The following is a 17,814-nucleotide window of genomic DNA, read 5'->3' as shown; positions in this document are numbered from 1 at the left end:
AGACTAAACCAGGAAGAAGTTGAATCCCTGAATAGACCAATAACAGGCTCTGAAATTGAGGCAATAATTAATAGCCTACCAACCAAAAAAAGCCCAAGACCAGACGGATTCACAGCCGAATTCTACCAGAGGTACAAGGAGGAGCTGGTACCATTCCTTCTGAAACTATTCCAATCAACAGAAAAAAAGGGAATCCTCCCTAACTCATTTTATGAGACCAGCATCATCCTGATACCAAAGCCTGGCAGAGACACAACAAAAAAAGAGAATTTTAGACCAATATCCCTGATGAACATCGATGCAAAAATCCTCAATAAAATACTGGCAAACCAAATCCAGCAGCACATCAAAAAGCTTATCCACCATGATCAAGTGGGCTTCATCCCTGGGATGCAAGGCTGGTTCAACATATGCAAATCAATAAACAAAATCCAGCATATGAACAGAACCAAAGACAAAAACCACATGGTTATCTCAATAGATGCAGAAAAGGCCTTTGGCAAAATTCAACAGCCATTCGTGCTAAAAACTCTCAATAAATTAGGTATTGATGGGACATATCTCAAAATAACAAGAGCTATTTATGACAAACCCACAGCCAATATCATACTGAATGGGAAAAAACTGGAAGCATTCCCTTTGAAAACTGGCACAAGACAAGGATGCCCTTTCTCACCACTCCTATTCAACATAGTGTTGGAAGTTCTGGCCAGGACAATCAGGCAGGAGGAAGAAATAAAGAGTATTCAATTAGGAAAAGAGGAAGTCAAATTGTCCCTGTTTGCAGATGATATGATTGTATATTTAGAAAACCCCATCGTCTCAGCCCAAAATCTCCTTAAGCTGATAGGCAACTACAGCAAAGTCTCAGGATACAAAATCAATGTGCAAAAATCACAAGCATTCTTATACACCAATAACTGACAAACTGAGAGCCAAATCAAGAGTGAACTTCCATTCACAATTGCTTCAAAGAGAATAAAATACCTAGGAATCCAACTTACAAGGGATGTGAAGGACCTCTTCAAGGAGAACTACAAACCAACTGCTCACTGAAATAAAAGAGGACACAAACAAATGGAAGAACATTCCATGCTCACAGATAGGAAGAATCAGTATCATGAAAATGGCCATACTGCTCAAGGTAATTTATAGATTCAATGCCATCCCCATCAAGCTACCAATAACTTTCTTCATATAATTGGAAAAACTACTTTAAAGTTCATATGGAACCAAAAAAGAGCCCGCATTGCCAAGACAATCCTAAGCCAAAGAACAAATCTGGAGGCATCACGCTACCTGACTTCAAACTATACTACAAGGCTACAGTAACCAAAACAGCATGGTACTGGTACCAAAACAGAGATATAGACCGATGGAAAAGAACAGAGCCCTCAGAAATAATACCACACATCTACAACCATCTGATCTTTGACAAACTTAACTAAAACAAGAGATGGGGAAAGGATTCCCTATTTAATAAATGGTGCTGGGAAAACTGGCTAGCTATAGGTAGAAAGCTGAAACTGGATCCCTTCCTTACACCTTATACAAAAATTAATTCAAGATGGATTAAAGACTTAAATATTAGACCTAAAACCATAAAAACCCTAGAAGAAAACCTAGGCAATACCATTCAGAACATAGGCATGGGCAAGGACTTCATGTCTAAAACACCAAAAGCAATGGCAACAAAGCCAAAATTGACAAATGGGATCTAATTAAACTAAAGAGCTTCTGCACAGCAAAAGAAACTACCATCAGAGTGAACAGGCAACCTACAGAATGAGAGAAAATTTTTGCAATCTACTCATCTGACAAAGGGCTAATATCCACAATCTACAAAGAACTCAAACAAATTTACAAGAAAAAAACAAACAACCCCATCAAAAAGTGAGCAAAGGATATGAACAGACACTTCTGAAAAGAAGACATTTATGCAGCCAACGGACACATGAAAAAATGCCCATCCTCACTGGCCACCAGAGAAATGCAAATCAAAACCACAATGAGATACCATCTCACACCAGTTAGAATGGTGATCATTAAAAAGTCAGGAAACAACAGGTGCTGGAGAGGATGTGGAGAAATAGGAGCGCTTTTACACTGCTGGTGGGACTGTAAACTAGTTCAATCATTGCGGAAGACAGTGTGGCGATTCCTCAAGGATCTAGAACTAGAAATACCATTTGACCCAGCCATCCTATTACATGGGTATATACCCAAAGGATTATAAATCATGCTGCTATAAAGACACATGCACATGTATGTTCATTGTGGCACTATTCACAATAGCAAAGACTTGGAGCCAACCCAAATGTCCAACAATGATAGGCTGGATTAAGAAAATGTGGCACATATACACCATGGAATACTATGCAGCCATAAAAAAAGATGAGTTCATGTCCTTTGTAGGGACATGGATGAAGCTGGAAACCATCATTCTCAGCAAACTATCCTAAGGACAAAAAACCAAACACTGCATGTTCTCACTCATACGTGGGAATTGAACAATGAGAACACTTGGACACAGGAAGGGGAACATCACACACCGGGATCTGTCGTGGGGTCGGGGGAGGGGGAGGGATAGCATTAGGAGATATACCTAATGTAAATGACAAGTTAATGGGTGCAGCACAACAACATGGCACATGTATACATATGTAACAAACCTGCACATTGTGCACATGTACCCTAGAATTTAAAGTATAATAATAATAATAATAATAATAAAGAAGTGGCCTGGATGGCTGAAGTGTTTTTTATCTATATCCCTTTTGTATTAGGATGCCCAAACTTTGAGGAAATGTTGGCCATTTTATGTGGTAACAAATGAACAGACTGGTTAATTTCATAAATATGCCAGGTAGATTAAATATTATTGTATATAAATTTTCAGATGTCAAGTAGATTGCTCACTTTGTAACACTGTATTAGATTACATGGCTGTAGTCTTTGACTTGCTGATCATTGACAAAATACAGAGACAAATGGCATGAATAGCTACTTTTTAAATAATAGAATTTCTAAACATGTGGTTGAGAAAGAAGAGATTAAAATACTTCAACCAGTCTTGCCGTCCAACCTCAAGATTCATTCTTGAAAGTGGCCCTGACTCTATAATGCCAAGATGGTCGCATTTTATTAAGATGAAAACAAAGCCTTTGATTGTTTTAGAAACAACACCTACGTGATCAGATTAAGTCTCTTAAAGCATTTCTGTTTCAGAAAGTTATACAGAGAACTTCAGAAATTTCATTTCCTACCATGAGTGAATACAGTACTTTTTTTCTCCTGAGAGAATATGAGTATATATAACCCACCCACATTTGTAAAATGGCTAAATGATTGCAGTAGTTTTCTTTATAATATATGCCTTGCCAGGCTCTTCTCATTCATACTGTTTTTGCCCTTTTATAAATCTGTCATCTTTAGAGTTAGAGCCATTCAACTTTTTCTTGATTATTCTTTGATTGATTTTATATATGAAAGTCTTATTCCTGTAACGTTTAGTTTTTGAGGGTAAGGGCTATAGTTATTTTACATAATCCGCAACATCTTATTGGCAGGCAGACTCTTGATACTTGCTGTTGAGTTTAAAAGTTGAGATGTACAAAATTCATTTTCTATCTCCAAGTATTTGTTGAGAATTCACTATGTATAAGGTGCTATGTTAGGCACTAATAGATATGCATTGGTGCATTTCACTTTTACTCTGAAGAAACAAATGACAAGAATTTAAGATGTGGAGAATACTGAGTCTTGTTATTTTGAAAGACTTGTTCCCATGGCAGTAGAATTATTATGAAAGAAACCATTTTTGTTGAAAATCCTACCTTCTTGGCAAGTAGATTAGAGAAGTGAAGTTTCAGTAAAGAAATTGCAGAGTTATCCTCCTCACTGCACAATACTGTCAGCCAGAACGATGATTTTAAATAGCCCTGAAAGCAGAATTGATTTTGATTTCACATTTGAACTGACGTTTGCGCTGTCAGCCAATGGGTCAGGTAGATAACGGTTTTCATGTCGAAAGGCCCAAGCCTGTCTCTTGCTGCTTTCCTTGTTGGTGGGTCCCTCACCAGATTTATACCAGTCCTAGGCTGTTACACAAGGACGCTCAGTGAGGGAGTTTGGCTTTGAACTCATAAATAGGTGCATTAGAAAACCAGTCTTCCCACCAACCTCATTGAATTTTAAAATGTTGTTTCTCTGGGTATGAAATGTTTGGGAAATGTACTTAATGTTGCCTAACCATGCTAATGTGTTATAGTAGTGACATTTGTTGGTTCTAAGTTTGAGTGTTTAATTTGATCCAGTAAAATAAAATATGTAACAAAATGCTTATTTAAAGAAAGTTCGTAATGTGACATTGTAGGATAAGAGCATGGGCTCTGCAGATAGACTGCCCAGCTCTGCCCTTTTTAGCTGTGGGATATTGAGTGAGGCTACTGTCTGTTAGCTCATTGTCTGTAAAACGAGAAATAATAGAGCTTTGGGAGTATTAGCTAAGCTAAAGCATATAAAATGATGAGTATGTAAGTGTTGGCTATTATTACTGTTTTTATTTCTGCTAATTAATGAAATCATAGTCTAAGATTTCAGTAATTAGTCATAGCAGAATTACCTTCTTTGCCATTTCCCCTCCACAATTCTGTTTCCAGGCTGTCTGTGTTCTCTGTTGCTGGAGTCATAAGAATTTTGTAATTATATTTTTTTGTGAAGGGGATATCTGTACTGTTGACGGATTCATTACAAATAAGTTTCAGTTTTTGAATATCAATACCTGCTCAATTATCTCCCTTTACATACTGCCATTTGCAGCAGTCAAGTCATGCCTGTTATTAATTAATCACTTCCACTGAGAAGTTAATTAGTGCCTTAATTAGGATCATCTTTGAGAAGTAGGCAGCATCATCCAGAGTCAGTTCCAAGTTATTGGCTAGCTCTAGCAAGCCCTTCTGGTCCTATGAAAACAGACTGAGGAGGAAACCTGTTGTGCTTCTGTTTGTTTTTTTGTCCTCCTTAAAGAAAGCTGTGGAAGATCATCAGTTGTCTGATTCATCCATGTACTATCATACATGCAAAAATCAGGAGACATATCTGCTTATAATGGATCAATCAGAAAACCAAGATTAGTTATTGAATTCTTGAGATTGTGCTTAACAAGCAGGAAACACGTTGCTGTTGTTCTTTGCAAGTGTTGAAAATTAGACCATGCATTCTGAATACGACAGAGTATTTCATTTTTCTGCTGAAAGTTAAAGTACTTTCCTTCTGGCATTACTGTTTTTTAATATATATTTTTGAAATATTGCCATATTGTTACAGAATGAAATCAGTACTCCATTTTCTTTCTCTTTATCCCTCCAGGAAAATATGGGAAAATGAAGCAAAAGTAACATCTTATCACCTTATTTTCGTACAAGAGTAGAAATTGAGTTGAGGATAAAAGGGACAGTCAGGTTACTCCAAAACCAGTAATCCTCCAGACATTTTGGAGGGACTCTTACGTTTGCAAGGATAAAATAAAAATAAATGCACTAATGGCTTCTGTTATGAGGAAAGGGCAATCCCTTGAGTCCAGTTCCCAAAGGAGGACAGGCATTGTGAAATGGACCTACTTTACATGAGCATATTTGCTTCATTTTCTTCGACTTCTGGGCATTTAAATGATTTAGGTAAATTGTGAACTTTGCGAAAGGCTCAATTGAAATGTTTTGTATCCAACAGATTTGCTGCTGCTTCCAGGAGAGGTGGAGCAGGATGTAAGCACCAGCATTCCTTCCTGTATCCCTTTTGTGGCCCAGCCTCCTACCTGTGAAGTGAAGCCAAAGCCCACTGTAAAAAGAATGGACAAACAGACGGAAGAGGTACTCCACAGGGAATTCATTCTCCACACTGCCTTGATTTTGTAATTCATCCCTTCAAAGAAATGCTGTATGCTTCTGTATTTTTCTAAGATTTGGGAAAATATAAAATTCAAGTTGCTTAATTGGTCCCTCTCACAGCCATCTATCTCAAATGCATATATTTCTTTTTAAACACATAGAGCAATTATGTTTTTATGTGGAAACCATTTTTGTTTTACAGTGTATGCCATGCTACAGATCAGTGCTACCCAAGGACTACACAATAGAAAGGATGGACAGTTTTCTTGCCCTTTTTAGTCTGAACTGGCTGTTTTTATTATTATTGATAAGGTTCTATAAACTTTTGAATTAGTTGAGGTAAGGCCAGGCTGCTATAACAGAGAATCCTAATAATAATTCAATGGTTGAAAAGAGATAGATGTTTATTTCTCTTATTTACAGCCTATATAGAGCCCTTAAAATGAGCAGGTGGCTCCTTTTTGGGGAGTCATCAGGGACCCAGGTTCCTTCTTTCTGGATGTCCATTCTATTTTAAGACATTGTCCTCACCTGTGTGTTCCAGGTCAGGTCATCATCGTACCTGGAGGGGAGGAGAGAAGAGCATGGGGGCAGCATGTTTCCCCAAGGCTTAGGACTCAGGGTCCTTAATTTCGGCTCACATTCCATTGGTGACCACTTAGCCACATGTTCATACTGGCCACAGGGGAGGCTGAGAAATGTCACCTAGCCATGAAAATGGAATCTATGCCATATACTTACTCTTGCAAATGTGCAACTTGAAAGTCATCTTTAGCTATCATTTTGCAGCTCTTCTACATATGCTTAATAAACATGCATCAATAGAGGCTGTTGCTAGCACTGGTAATGACCTTTCTCACCCTCCTTACTGGAACACAAAGCAGGATCAGGCACAAGAAGTTGTTAAGGGCTCTTTATTATTGCTTTCTAACAAAATCCTTAGGGTCTTTCTGGATTATTTAATCATGAGGTACTAGTCTTGTTACTAAAAGATATTCTGTTATAGAATTAGCCATTCAGTCAGAAATAATCCACACATTTCAGTTTTAAATTGCCACTTTCTAATAAGTACTTTTGTTCACTGACATCATGAAAGTATATCCAGGATGCGTGCAGGCTTATATTAAACTCCCAAATTGATTACCGGCTAAACTGGTAGGGACAGCCACTTTTTAATATGCTTTTTGAATTATAGATTGCTTTCTCTGAGTTGTAAAAAGCTAAAATTATAAGGCTATTTCTAGAAGGACTCAATTTCTTTTTTAAGATTTGTTCATGCTGTTGACTTCACTTGTGGCCATAAAAGTTATTGGACTAGCCAGTAGACATGGCACCTAGTACTTTTATAGAAACACAATTTTATTTCAGTACTATTTGAGAATATATATAATCTAGTACAATTATAGAAATTGTTACAAAGTGGTTTTAATTAATGGACTGAAAAAACTGAATGATTTCTGGAATCTATCAAATAGCAGTATAAATCAAGTTGAGACCCCATATATGGTGGTATATTTAAGAGGAATATAAATTTCTTACCAGAAATGTGGACATTTTAAAATGTTGGAATCAAAATGATACAAGCCACAGATTAACAACTTTTGCTATTTTTTGAATATCTGAAGTAACATCTTGGTTGGGAATTTTTATTTCTAATTACTATTTTTTAGAGTAACTTTTCACAACCGTCTAGAATCACAATACAGGTTGAACTTTCCTAATGGAAAAATCCAAAATGCTCCAAAATTTGAAACTTTTTGAGGGCTGACATGATGCTCAAAGGCAATGCTCATTGGAGCATTATGGATTTCAGATTTGGGGATTAGGGGTGCTCAACTCGTATATATTCTGCAACCCTTCCAAAATCTGGAATCCAAAACACTTCATCCCAAGCATTTTGGAGAAGAGATACTCAACCTGTACTGTACCAACACTGCCTTGGTTTGATAACATTATTCTTGTTTTAAAGCACCCAGTGCTAGTAAAAGAACATAATCATTAATTTATAGCAAATGGGTCCTGAAGGGCTTACTGAAAGGCCATTTTGGGATTAGAGATGATGGTTTCTTTCTGTGATTTCAATCTGAAAAGCTGAAAATGTATTCTGGATGTCCTTCCTAACTTTCTCTTAATTGCCCATTAAGAATCCATCAACTTTCTGATATGAATTGGACCAACTCAATGTTTTACCTAATTTTGTTTATTTTTAAATTAACATATAATAATTGTATATATTTATGGGGTATAGTGTGACATTTTGGTACATATATGTGTATAATCAAATCAGGGTAATTAGCATATCCATCACTTCAAACATTTAACATTTATTTGGTTCAGATTTTTTCCCTAATTTTACCACTGGTTCTTTTTTTTTTTTTTTTAAATATATATGTTTTTATTATACTTTAAGTTCTAGGGTACATGTGCACAACGTGCAGGTTTGTTACATATGTATACATGTGCCATGTTGGTGTGCTGCACCCATTAACTTGTCATTTACATTAGGTATATCTCCTAATGCTATCCCTCCCCCCTTTCCCCACCCCACAACAGGCCCCAGTGTGTGATGTTCCCCTTCCTGTGTCCAAGTGTTCTCATTGTTCAATTCCTATGTCTGAGTGAAAACATGCAGTGTTTGGTTTTTTGTCCTTACGATAGTTTGCTGAGAATGATGGTTTCCAACTTCATCCATGTCCTACAAAGGACATGAACTCATCCTTTTTTATGGCTGCATAGAATTGCATGGTGTATATGTGCCTCATTTCTTAATCCAGTCTATCATTGATGGACATTTGGACTGGTTCCAACTCTTTGCTATTGTGAATAATGCCGCAATAAACATACATGTGCATGTGTCTTTATAGCAGCATGATTTATAATCCTTTGGGTATATACCCAGTAATGGGATGGCTGGGTCAAATGGTATTTCTAGTTCTAGATCACTGAGGAGTCGCCACACTGTCTTCCGCAATGGTTGAACTAGTTTACAGTCCCACCAACAGTGTAAAAGTGTTCCTATTTTTCCACATCCTCTCCAGCATCTGTTGTTTCCTGACTTCTTAATGATTGCCGTTCTAACTGGTGTAGGATGGTATCTCATTGTAGTTTTGATTTGCATTTCTCTGATGGCCAGTGATGATGAGCATTTTTTCATGTGTCTGTTGGCTGCATAAATGTCTTCTTTTCAGAAGTGTCTGTTCATATCCTTCACCCACTTGTTGATGTGGTTGTTTTTTTCTTGTAAATTTGTTTAAGTTCTTTGTAGATTGTGGATATTAGCCCTTTGTCAGATGAGTAGATCGCAAAAATTTTCTCCCATTCTATAGGTTGCCTGTTCACTCTGAGGGTAGTTTCTTTTGCTGTGCAGAAGCTCTTTAGTTTAATTAGATCCCATTTGTCAGTTTTGGCTTTTGTTGCCATTGCTTTTGGTGTTTTAGTCATGAAGTCCTTGCCCATGCCTATGTTCTGAATGGTATTGCCTAGGTTTTCTTCTGGGGTTTTTATGGTTTTAAGTCTAATATTTAAGTCTTTAATCCATCTTGACTTAATTTTTGTATAAGGTGTAAGGAAGGGATCCAGTTTCAGCTTTCTGCCTATAGCTAGCCAGTTTTCCCAGCACCATTTATTAAATAGGGAATCCTTTCCCCATCTCTTGTTTTTGTCAGGTTTGTCAAAGATCAGATGGTTGTAGATGTGTGGTATTATTTCTGAGGGCTCTGTTCTTTTCCATTGGTCTATATCTCTGTTTTGGTACCAGTACCATGCTGTTTTGTTTACTGTAGCCTTGTAGTATAGTTTGAAGTCAGGTAGCGTGATGCCTCCAGATTTGTTCTTTGGCTTAGGATTGTCTTGGCAATGCGGGGTCTTTTTTGGTTCCATATGAACTTTAAAGTAGTTTCTTCCAATTATATGAAGAAAGTTATTGGTAGCTTGATGGGGATGGCATTGAATCTATAAATTACCTTGGGCAGTATGGCCATTTTCACGATATTGATTCTTCCTATCTGTGAGCATGGAATGTTCTTCCATTTGTTTGTGTTCTCTTTTATTTCATTGAGCAGTGGTTTGTAGTTCTCCTTGAAGAGGTCCTTCACATCCCTTGTAAGTTGGATTCCTAGGTATTTTATTCTCTTTGAAGCAATTGTGAATGGGAGTTCACTCACGATTTTGCTCTCTGTTTGTCTGTTATTGGTGTATAAGAATGCTTGTGATTTTTGCACATTGATTTTGTATCCTGAGACTTTGCTGAAGTTGCTTATCAGCTTAAGCAGATTTTGGGCTGAGACGATGGGGTTTTCTAGATAGACAGTCACATCATCTGCAAACAGGGACAATTTGACTTCCTCTTTTCCTAATTGAGGACCTTTTATTTCTTTCTCCTGCCTGATTGCCCTGGCCAGAACTTCCAACACTATGTTGAATACGAGTGGTGAGAGAGGGCATCCCTATCTTGTGCCAGTTTTCAAAGGGAATGCTTCCAGTTTTTGCCCATTCAGTATGATATTGGCTATGGGTTTGTCATAAATAGCTCTTATTATTTTGAGATACGTCCCATCAATACTTAATTTATTGAGAGTTTTTAGCATGAAAGGCTGTTGAATTTTGTCAAAGGCCTTTTCTGCATCTATTGAGATAATCATGATTTTACCACTGGTTCCACACGCATACGTAATTGTGTATAGAATAATGTGTATAGAATTACCTTGCCTTAGTTACTTTATTTTGATGAACTTTGGAAGTTTGAAGCTGCTTCAAGCTACTTTGTTCTGTAGACAGAACAAAGAGAGTTGTTATTAGGAGGATGAAAAATTGTGACATCTACCGTCTCCCCGTGAAAACTGTAGAAGAGGTCATAGAAGAAACTTGTGTGGTATTTTAATAGGAGCTCTCCTGTTTTTCCAATTCATAATAGGACTCTAAAAATTTTCACCTATAAAGACAGTTTATTTACCATATTACTTTGTATAGTAGCCTACAACTAAATGCCGCCATTATTGATTTAAGCATTAGTTCTATTTTCTTTAATTTGCCTATGTGGTACTATGAATGAAAACAATCTCTCCATCAACAGTGTCTCTGTTAGAATAAGTCACATGAGCAATTTTAAGGGGACTCAAAGTTTTCCAATAGTGTACAAATTTTATTCCCTGAGAGGCTACAAAAAGATTTCAATTAGATTTGAAATTAGACACCTGAAATCCACATATTTCTTTCAGCTCCTTAGGCAAAAATAACAAATTAATAACTTAATTCATGGTTGTTTTTGTTTAGCAGCAGGGGACTTAGTGTTCCATTGCACAAAGTCTTTACTGAAATAAATCATAATTTCAGTTTGTAATCTAAAAACCTTGGCATCTTATAGCTTTGAACTCTAACACGAACTGAGCTTGAAAGAAGAGAATTTCCAAAGTATGCCACAACAGCCAATAACTGAAATATATACATAGAGATGCAACCTTTCAGTATTTGAAAAGCTGTCATTTAGAAGACCGCAGTGATATCTTCTGAATTGCGGTGTGCACCTACCTGGGCTCACTTTGAATTACTTATGTGTCTCCTGTCTTGGAAGACTAAATTCACTCATGCATGTCATCATAAGCTTACGTAATTAACATGCAAAGTCAGAACTAGTGCCGAGCTCAGTGCCATGCATATAGTAGGCATACAGTAAACATTTATTAAATGAACACATAAATAAACAATAAACCTCACCACTAAATGGGAGTGATTTTCTGGTATACAGTAATAACGTGGTTGGGGTCATTCTCTCTTTTCTATTTGTTCATTCCCATCAACATGTAAACATGTTTAAGTCTTTCCTATCCTTAACAAAATGAAACAAAACAAGGAAAACAAGCTTCCCTTCATCTTGGACCCCTCTTTGGCTACTGTCTGTTCTTATTTCTCTCTTTTCATCCAGAATTGAAAAGCTATTAGACTCTTCAATATATTGTAAAATATCCTTGGCTCCAATTGCCTGCCTGGATGTTTTCATAATGAAGGCGTCAGTTGCTTTATGATTGCCAAATCCAGCGGACACTTTCCAGTCTTCCTTTTAATGGATCTGTCTACCGTGTTTGACACCATTGACCTTCCTCTGGCACTCTTGCTTCATTGGTTCTCACTTCACTTTTCTCCTGTGATTATTTTATTTTATTTATTTTATTTTTTATTATACTTTAAGTTCTAGGGTACATGTGCACAACGTGCAGGTTTGTTACATATGTGTACATGTGCCATGTAGGTGTGCTGCACAGGAGCCCAAATGTCCATCAATGATCTCCTGTGATTCTTTATGTATTTCTCAAATTGAGTTTTCCCCGACTCCTTTGGGTTTTCTCTCCACCCATCCCTTATGAGTTGGTGTTCCTTAGCGTTCTGTGCTTAACCTATAGTTCTTCCCAGCCTACATACTTGAATCCATCTTCATCTCCAAATTGGTATCTCTAGCTTCACACCTTTTTTTTCAGTTTCAAGTTTGTATATTCAATTCATCTAGATTCCTTCGGGTACATTCAAATTGAACTGTGCTTATCTTTACCTGCTTCCCTTTCTGCATTCTTCCTTTTTATACATTTCCATATCCAGTCACTTATCGAGTGCTGCCAATTTCACTTTCTACGGATTTTTCAAATCTCTGCTACCAGTCTCCTGTTCTCATGATCTCTTACTGAACTGCTTTAGCAGGTTCCTGAGTACTCTTCTGGCTCCAGGCTTATCCCACTCAAATCTACCTTCTGTTTAACCTTCATAGTGATCTGTCTCATATAATTTCCAACAGGGCAGGGCATTTTTTTTCCTTTTTTTTTTACTCCAGCACCTGTCTCATTGTAGGTACTTAAAAATTTAATGGATGAAGGAATTCATCTGAAATGCATAGATGACCAAGTGTTTTCCCTGCCTTCAAAAAATTCTTCAGTGACTTTTCATCATCTCTAGAATGATTTGGCACCATATTTGTCTCTTGCTACTCTCCAACTTACACTTTGTGCTCTGACAATGCTCACCTACTTTCAGACTCACAAATGTGAAATTCTGCATCTTATTTCCATGGTCTGCTCATGGAAACTCCCCCTGTCAGCAAAGCTCTCCTTTGTCAACTTGTAAACTAATGTTTGCCCTTTAAGAGTCAGCTCAGATATCACCTGTTCCAAGACGCCTCCTCTGATTCCTTCCCAATCCCCTCCAACTTAGTCTGGGTCAGGTATTCCTTCTGTGTTCCCATCACCCTGTTCTTACCACATTTTACTCTAATGATTTGTTTATGTGTTTATCTCATTGTTTGTGATTTCATATAGGTCTTCATCTTTGTATCCCCAGCACCTAACACAGTGACTAGAATTTAATAGGAATGTAGAGTTTGTGGAAAGAATGTAAAATATCTGAATGACTGCAGGAGGCTATTCCTCTGACATTTTGACTCAGGGATGTACTGGCCACATTACAGTATATCCCCAAAATGGTTTAGAGTGTCCTGAATGTCATGTTTTGGCATTGCAAATGTGACATTATTACTATTCTTTATTTCTTGCTTTAATATCTCAGTATCTAACTGATTGCCTAGAAAATCTAATAGCTGCTGTTGATAACCCTTAATTTCTTAGTGAAGAAATTTTTATCTTTAATTATATTTTTATACATTGAAGGATATTATAAATGAATAATCTTTGTGTTAACATTATCTTTACTGACTTGCTGAAAACTTTATTCCATGTTATTGTTATGGTTAGTACCAAGTGACTGATGAAGAAAATCATCCTCCATGACAGAAGAATGTAAATGTATTAAAAAAAAACTTAAAGGAAAATAAGATGTTTCCATTTAAGAATAAATTTCTACATCTCTAGTACCATAAGTTTGGATATTATAGCCACAAGGTAGTTTGAGACCTCAGGGAAGGGAGAATCTTAGGAAGGCAATGGGTTGGGCCGTATCTAGAACCAACTTGGCCGTGGGAGCCCTGATCAGAGTTTAGAAGTAAGTCCGAAATGCAGGCCTTACTTTATCTGGGTTGCTGGGATGAGGTAGGTAATAAGTGAAGTGATGTGTGCGGAGGCTAGTAGGATTTTCTGGAGAGTGGCAAAACTCAATCAAGAGTAAGAGGCCAGGTGCAGTGGCTCATGCCTGTAATCCCAGCACTGTGGGAGGCTGCAGTGGGTGGATCACTTGAGGCCAGGAGTTTGAAACCAGCCTGGCCGACATGGTGAAACCCTGTCTCTACTAAAAGTACAAAAATTAGCCAGGCCTGGTGGTATGCACCAGTTGTCCCAGCTACTCAGGAGGCTGAGGCAGGAGAATTGCTTGAACCTGGGAGGCGGAGGTTGCAGTGAGCTGAGATCATGCCACTGCACTCCTGCCTGGGTGACAGAGGGAATTTCTGTCTCAAAAAAAATAGAAGAGTAAGTGAAGCCTCTGCACTTTCCTCTCTATGCTTCTGTTTCCCTTTTTTGCATTCCTCTATTGGAGAGCAAAGTACGTGATACTGAAATCATTCCTATACTTCTGTCTTCTCCTTGAAGTTATGAAACCTTGTAGACACAGATTTTGCTATAATCACTTTATGTTCCCAGAATCTGCTATATAATAAATGTTTATTGAGTGAACAGGTAAAGGGAAGGGAGGTGGGGACTGAGGTTATTTGTGTTCTGTAGAGGGAGTCGGGGGCATGGTATGGTGTCACTGAGATTTTAACACGGCAAACTGATTTGTCTAATTTGAAATTGTATTCTAACCCCTAAGTGAGAGGTGGGTGAAGACAAAGTGACTGCATCTAGTGAGGATGGCTAGTAAGGTGTAGGCAGGTTTTAGAGGCTTGAAGGTAGAATTTGAAGACCTAGTATAGGGGACACACGCAGGTATAGGCAGCTTGAAGCTTAATAGACGTGTGATGAAAGGCCTTTACCCAGGCATGAAAGGGCAGCAAAATTCCCATCAGACTGAATATATTGGTGGAAACAGGGTCTCCTCCTTATGTTTTGCCAGGATCAGCTAGAATTGGCTCCGGATGGGGTTGTGGCCAAGCCGGCAGGCCTCAGTACTTACTGCTGAGTAGAGCTGGAGACAGCAAGAACACTTAACATTCAGGAAATGAACATCTTGTGTCATTGTGTGTGTGTGTTTCTGCATTTGCCATCTAAGCAAGATTGTCCCACTGTCACTTTGGCTGTGTTGATGATAAATTTGATCTCAGAAAGTGATCAAAATGGACTGATCAGCCTTGCAGGCTGATTTGCTTTTTGTGTACAGCTAGGTTTTAAGATAGTCATGGTATTACATGTAGCCTTGAGTACAGTTTTCTAGTGGTAGGCTGTGAGAATGGATCATCTTATTTAGAAAAGGTCTTCTCTCCAAAGAGCTATGACTTGGATTAGTGAAAACTTCAAGGTTGATTCTTGCTGGTGTTTCTGTTGAGCAAGTGAGGCTTTATTTGAAGCAGATTACCCTGGATCCAAATATTGCTTCTCTCCCTTACTAACTGTGTATTTTGGGCAAGTTACTTAACCTTTCAGAGCTTTATAAGGTAGGGGTAACAGTGACTACCAGCAGGGTTGTTTGAATATCACTGCTGATGCCACGTGGTTCTTAGTATCAGGGCTGACACATGGTGGAAACTCACCACGGCAAACTCACCATGGAAACTCAGTGGCAGTTTTGCCAGGAAAGCACTAAGGTCCTTTCTAATAAAGAGGAAATGAACGCATCTCCAGAAGTTGTTCTCCTGCTGATCTTACTAAGAAAGGATGATAAATGGCTGAGCGTTTGCTATTAGCACTGCACACCTAACTTCAAAACATAACTTGTGGAACAGATAGGAGATAACTACTCATTATTTCTTCTTTCACCTTTAGTAGCAGCAGATAGTTTCTGAGCTACATGCTACATTTTTACCAACATTGCATAAGCCACTCAATGAGATCATCTTCCATGCAAGAATATTTAAAGCTGATTATAGCTTTGGGACATTTTTTCATTCTTGCATAAACCATAGTTTTCAATTATTTCAGCATCACTATGCATATTGTGGAGCTACATAGAAGTACTGGATGATTTCATTGTATCACACACCATTTGTTTTTGGAGAGGCTTTTGAGGGGGCGATACAAGAGATTTAAGGCATACTCTTGGTTTATTGGAAAATATGCTTTTTTATCTGCCTTCCTTTAGGAAGTCTTTAAAACTCACAAATTATGAATAGATGCAAAATTATTACATCTCTTTGTAACTACTTTACTTATAGATAAACTGTAATATTTTAAAATTCTTGGTAGAAAAAAAGAGATCCTGGACTTTTAAATTTAAAATATGTTTCAAGTTTTACTGTTATTAGCCAAGAGTTATAGGTATTATCTGAAGAAGTATATTCAATGTAGGGTATTTTTATCTTTAAAAAGTAAATTTTATTAATATAGATCTTTTTTAGCAAATGGTGAAAATCTATTAAAGGTTGATAAAAAATCTTAGTGTATATTTTTCTTACATTTTAATATAACTGTTGGTTTTTCTGTATGCTTCTGTAGTCCTGACACTACAAGTAGTAAAATGTATAATGAGTATATGCAAGGGAGACTTTCTGAGTCTTGCCTTGGGCAGCATTAGTTAATGATATTCATTCAGATACAGCATGGTACAAATGGAGCATATTAAGAGGCTTAAATTAGGTCAAATTGAATAATTGAATTTATTCCTTTACTTAAAAACAGCTTAATCAGCTGAGAGTGCTGAAGTCTGAAAAAAGGTTTAATTAAATATTAATAGGGAGTTAATTTTTCAACTTTATCTTCATTTACAATGATTGTGTATGTTTTTTCCTCCTTTGTTACCTTTTATAGATACTTGGAGATGAAGTTCAGCCCTTTTCACTTGATGAAGAATTTGATTATGACAATGTGACGCTAACCTCCAAGTTTAGTCCTGCAGAGATAGAGACCATCAAAGAGCTATGCAAGCAGAAGAGAAAGGACACCAGCCCAGACTTAGAGGAATCCTGTGACTGATTCACAGAGGCATTCTGTGTGTGTGTGCTTATTTTAATCTTGTTCTTATTCAAGCAATATTAGAATAAAAGATAAACCTACTATAATTCCCTTTGTGGAAATTTACATGTGTGCACTTATTTATTAGAGTTACCTGTTACTAGGGATATAGAGCAACAAGGCCAAGGAGATTGCTGCCCATACAGAATTCTCTCTCGCCATGTCATTGTTGCATCTTGTGGCTGGTTGGAGGAGATGGGAGTGGGAAATGGGAACAGGAATCAGCATCTATGGAAGGATCCATTTTGATGAAAGCATTGCACTAAGTGATGTGGGGTGCTGTATCAAAGGTCAGAAACATGATCCCACTTTCTTGAGAGTAAAGGACAATTGCAGATGAAAACACATTGTAGCACATTAGAGAAAAATTGCCAATATGAGTAGGTCTGGGTCCTAGCTGTCCAGAGATAGTGCTATGAATGTGAGTGTTGTTGAGAGATTAGGCTTCTGGAATTGATTGGGAAAGGCTTTACTTAAAAAAGTCATCTGAGAATTGATGATATGTCACATATTAAATTCTTGCATTTCATTATTACCATTAAACCATGTGTGATAACGGTTACAAAATACAAGGAATGATCTCTATCTCCAGAAGCTTAAAATACAACTTGAGAAGGCAAAACAACTAGAGAATATAAAAACACATGATGAAGTGCTAATTATGTAGCATACCCATACATGCATTAAGGCAAGGAGAAAAGAGGGAAGAAGGCCCGGAGGAAGGGGGAGTAATATGTTTCAATTAATTTTTATTATTGAAGGAATTAGTAACAAATTGAATGTACTTAAACTTAAGTGATTTTCTTTTCTCTTTCTTTTAAGTACACTTTGTTTTTCAGAGCAGTTTTATGTTCACAGAAAAATTGAGGAAGACAGCATCATTTTTATGCACC

At 37.4% G+C, this 17,814-nt stretch overlaps 1 protein-coding gene across 12 annotated transcripts in view; it reads left to right on the top strand.

Moving 5' to 3' along the window:
* IFTAP (intraflagellar transport associated protein) overlaps positions 1-16,968 on the top strand; it is a 63,437-nt gene extending 46,469 nt beyond the window's left edge. For all 12 annotated transcript variants that reach the window (XM_054440966.2, XM_054440974.2, XM_054440961.2 and 9 more), the window contains 2 exons: positions 5,731-5,870; positions 16,718-16,968. In XM_054440966.2, coding sequence (XP_054296941.1) covers positions 5,731-5,870; positions 16,718-16,882 — 305 coding nt within the window. In that variant the 3' untranslated portion in view covers positions 16,883-16,968. The remainder of the gene's footprint in view (positions 1-5,730; positions 5,871-16,717) is intronic.
* The last annotated feature ends 846 nt before the right edge of the window (positions 16,969-17,814 follow it).

The sequence above is a fragment of the Pongo pygmaeus genome, chromosome 9, assembly GCF_028885625.2.
Source record: "Pongo pygmaeus isolate AG05252 chromosome 9, NHGRI_mPonPyg2-v2.0_pri, whole genome shotgun sequence".
In the NCBI taxonomy this organism is placed as follows: domain Eukaryota; kingdom Metazoa; phylum Chordata; class Mammalia; order Primates; family Hominidae; genus Pongo; species Pongo pygmaeus.
Note: the sequence above shows the minus strand (reverse complement) of the source record. Positions and strands in the feature narration are given on the sequence as shown.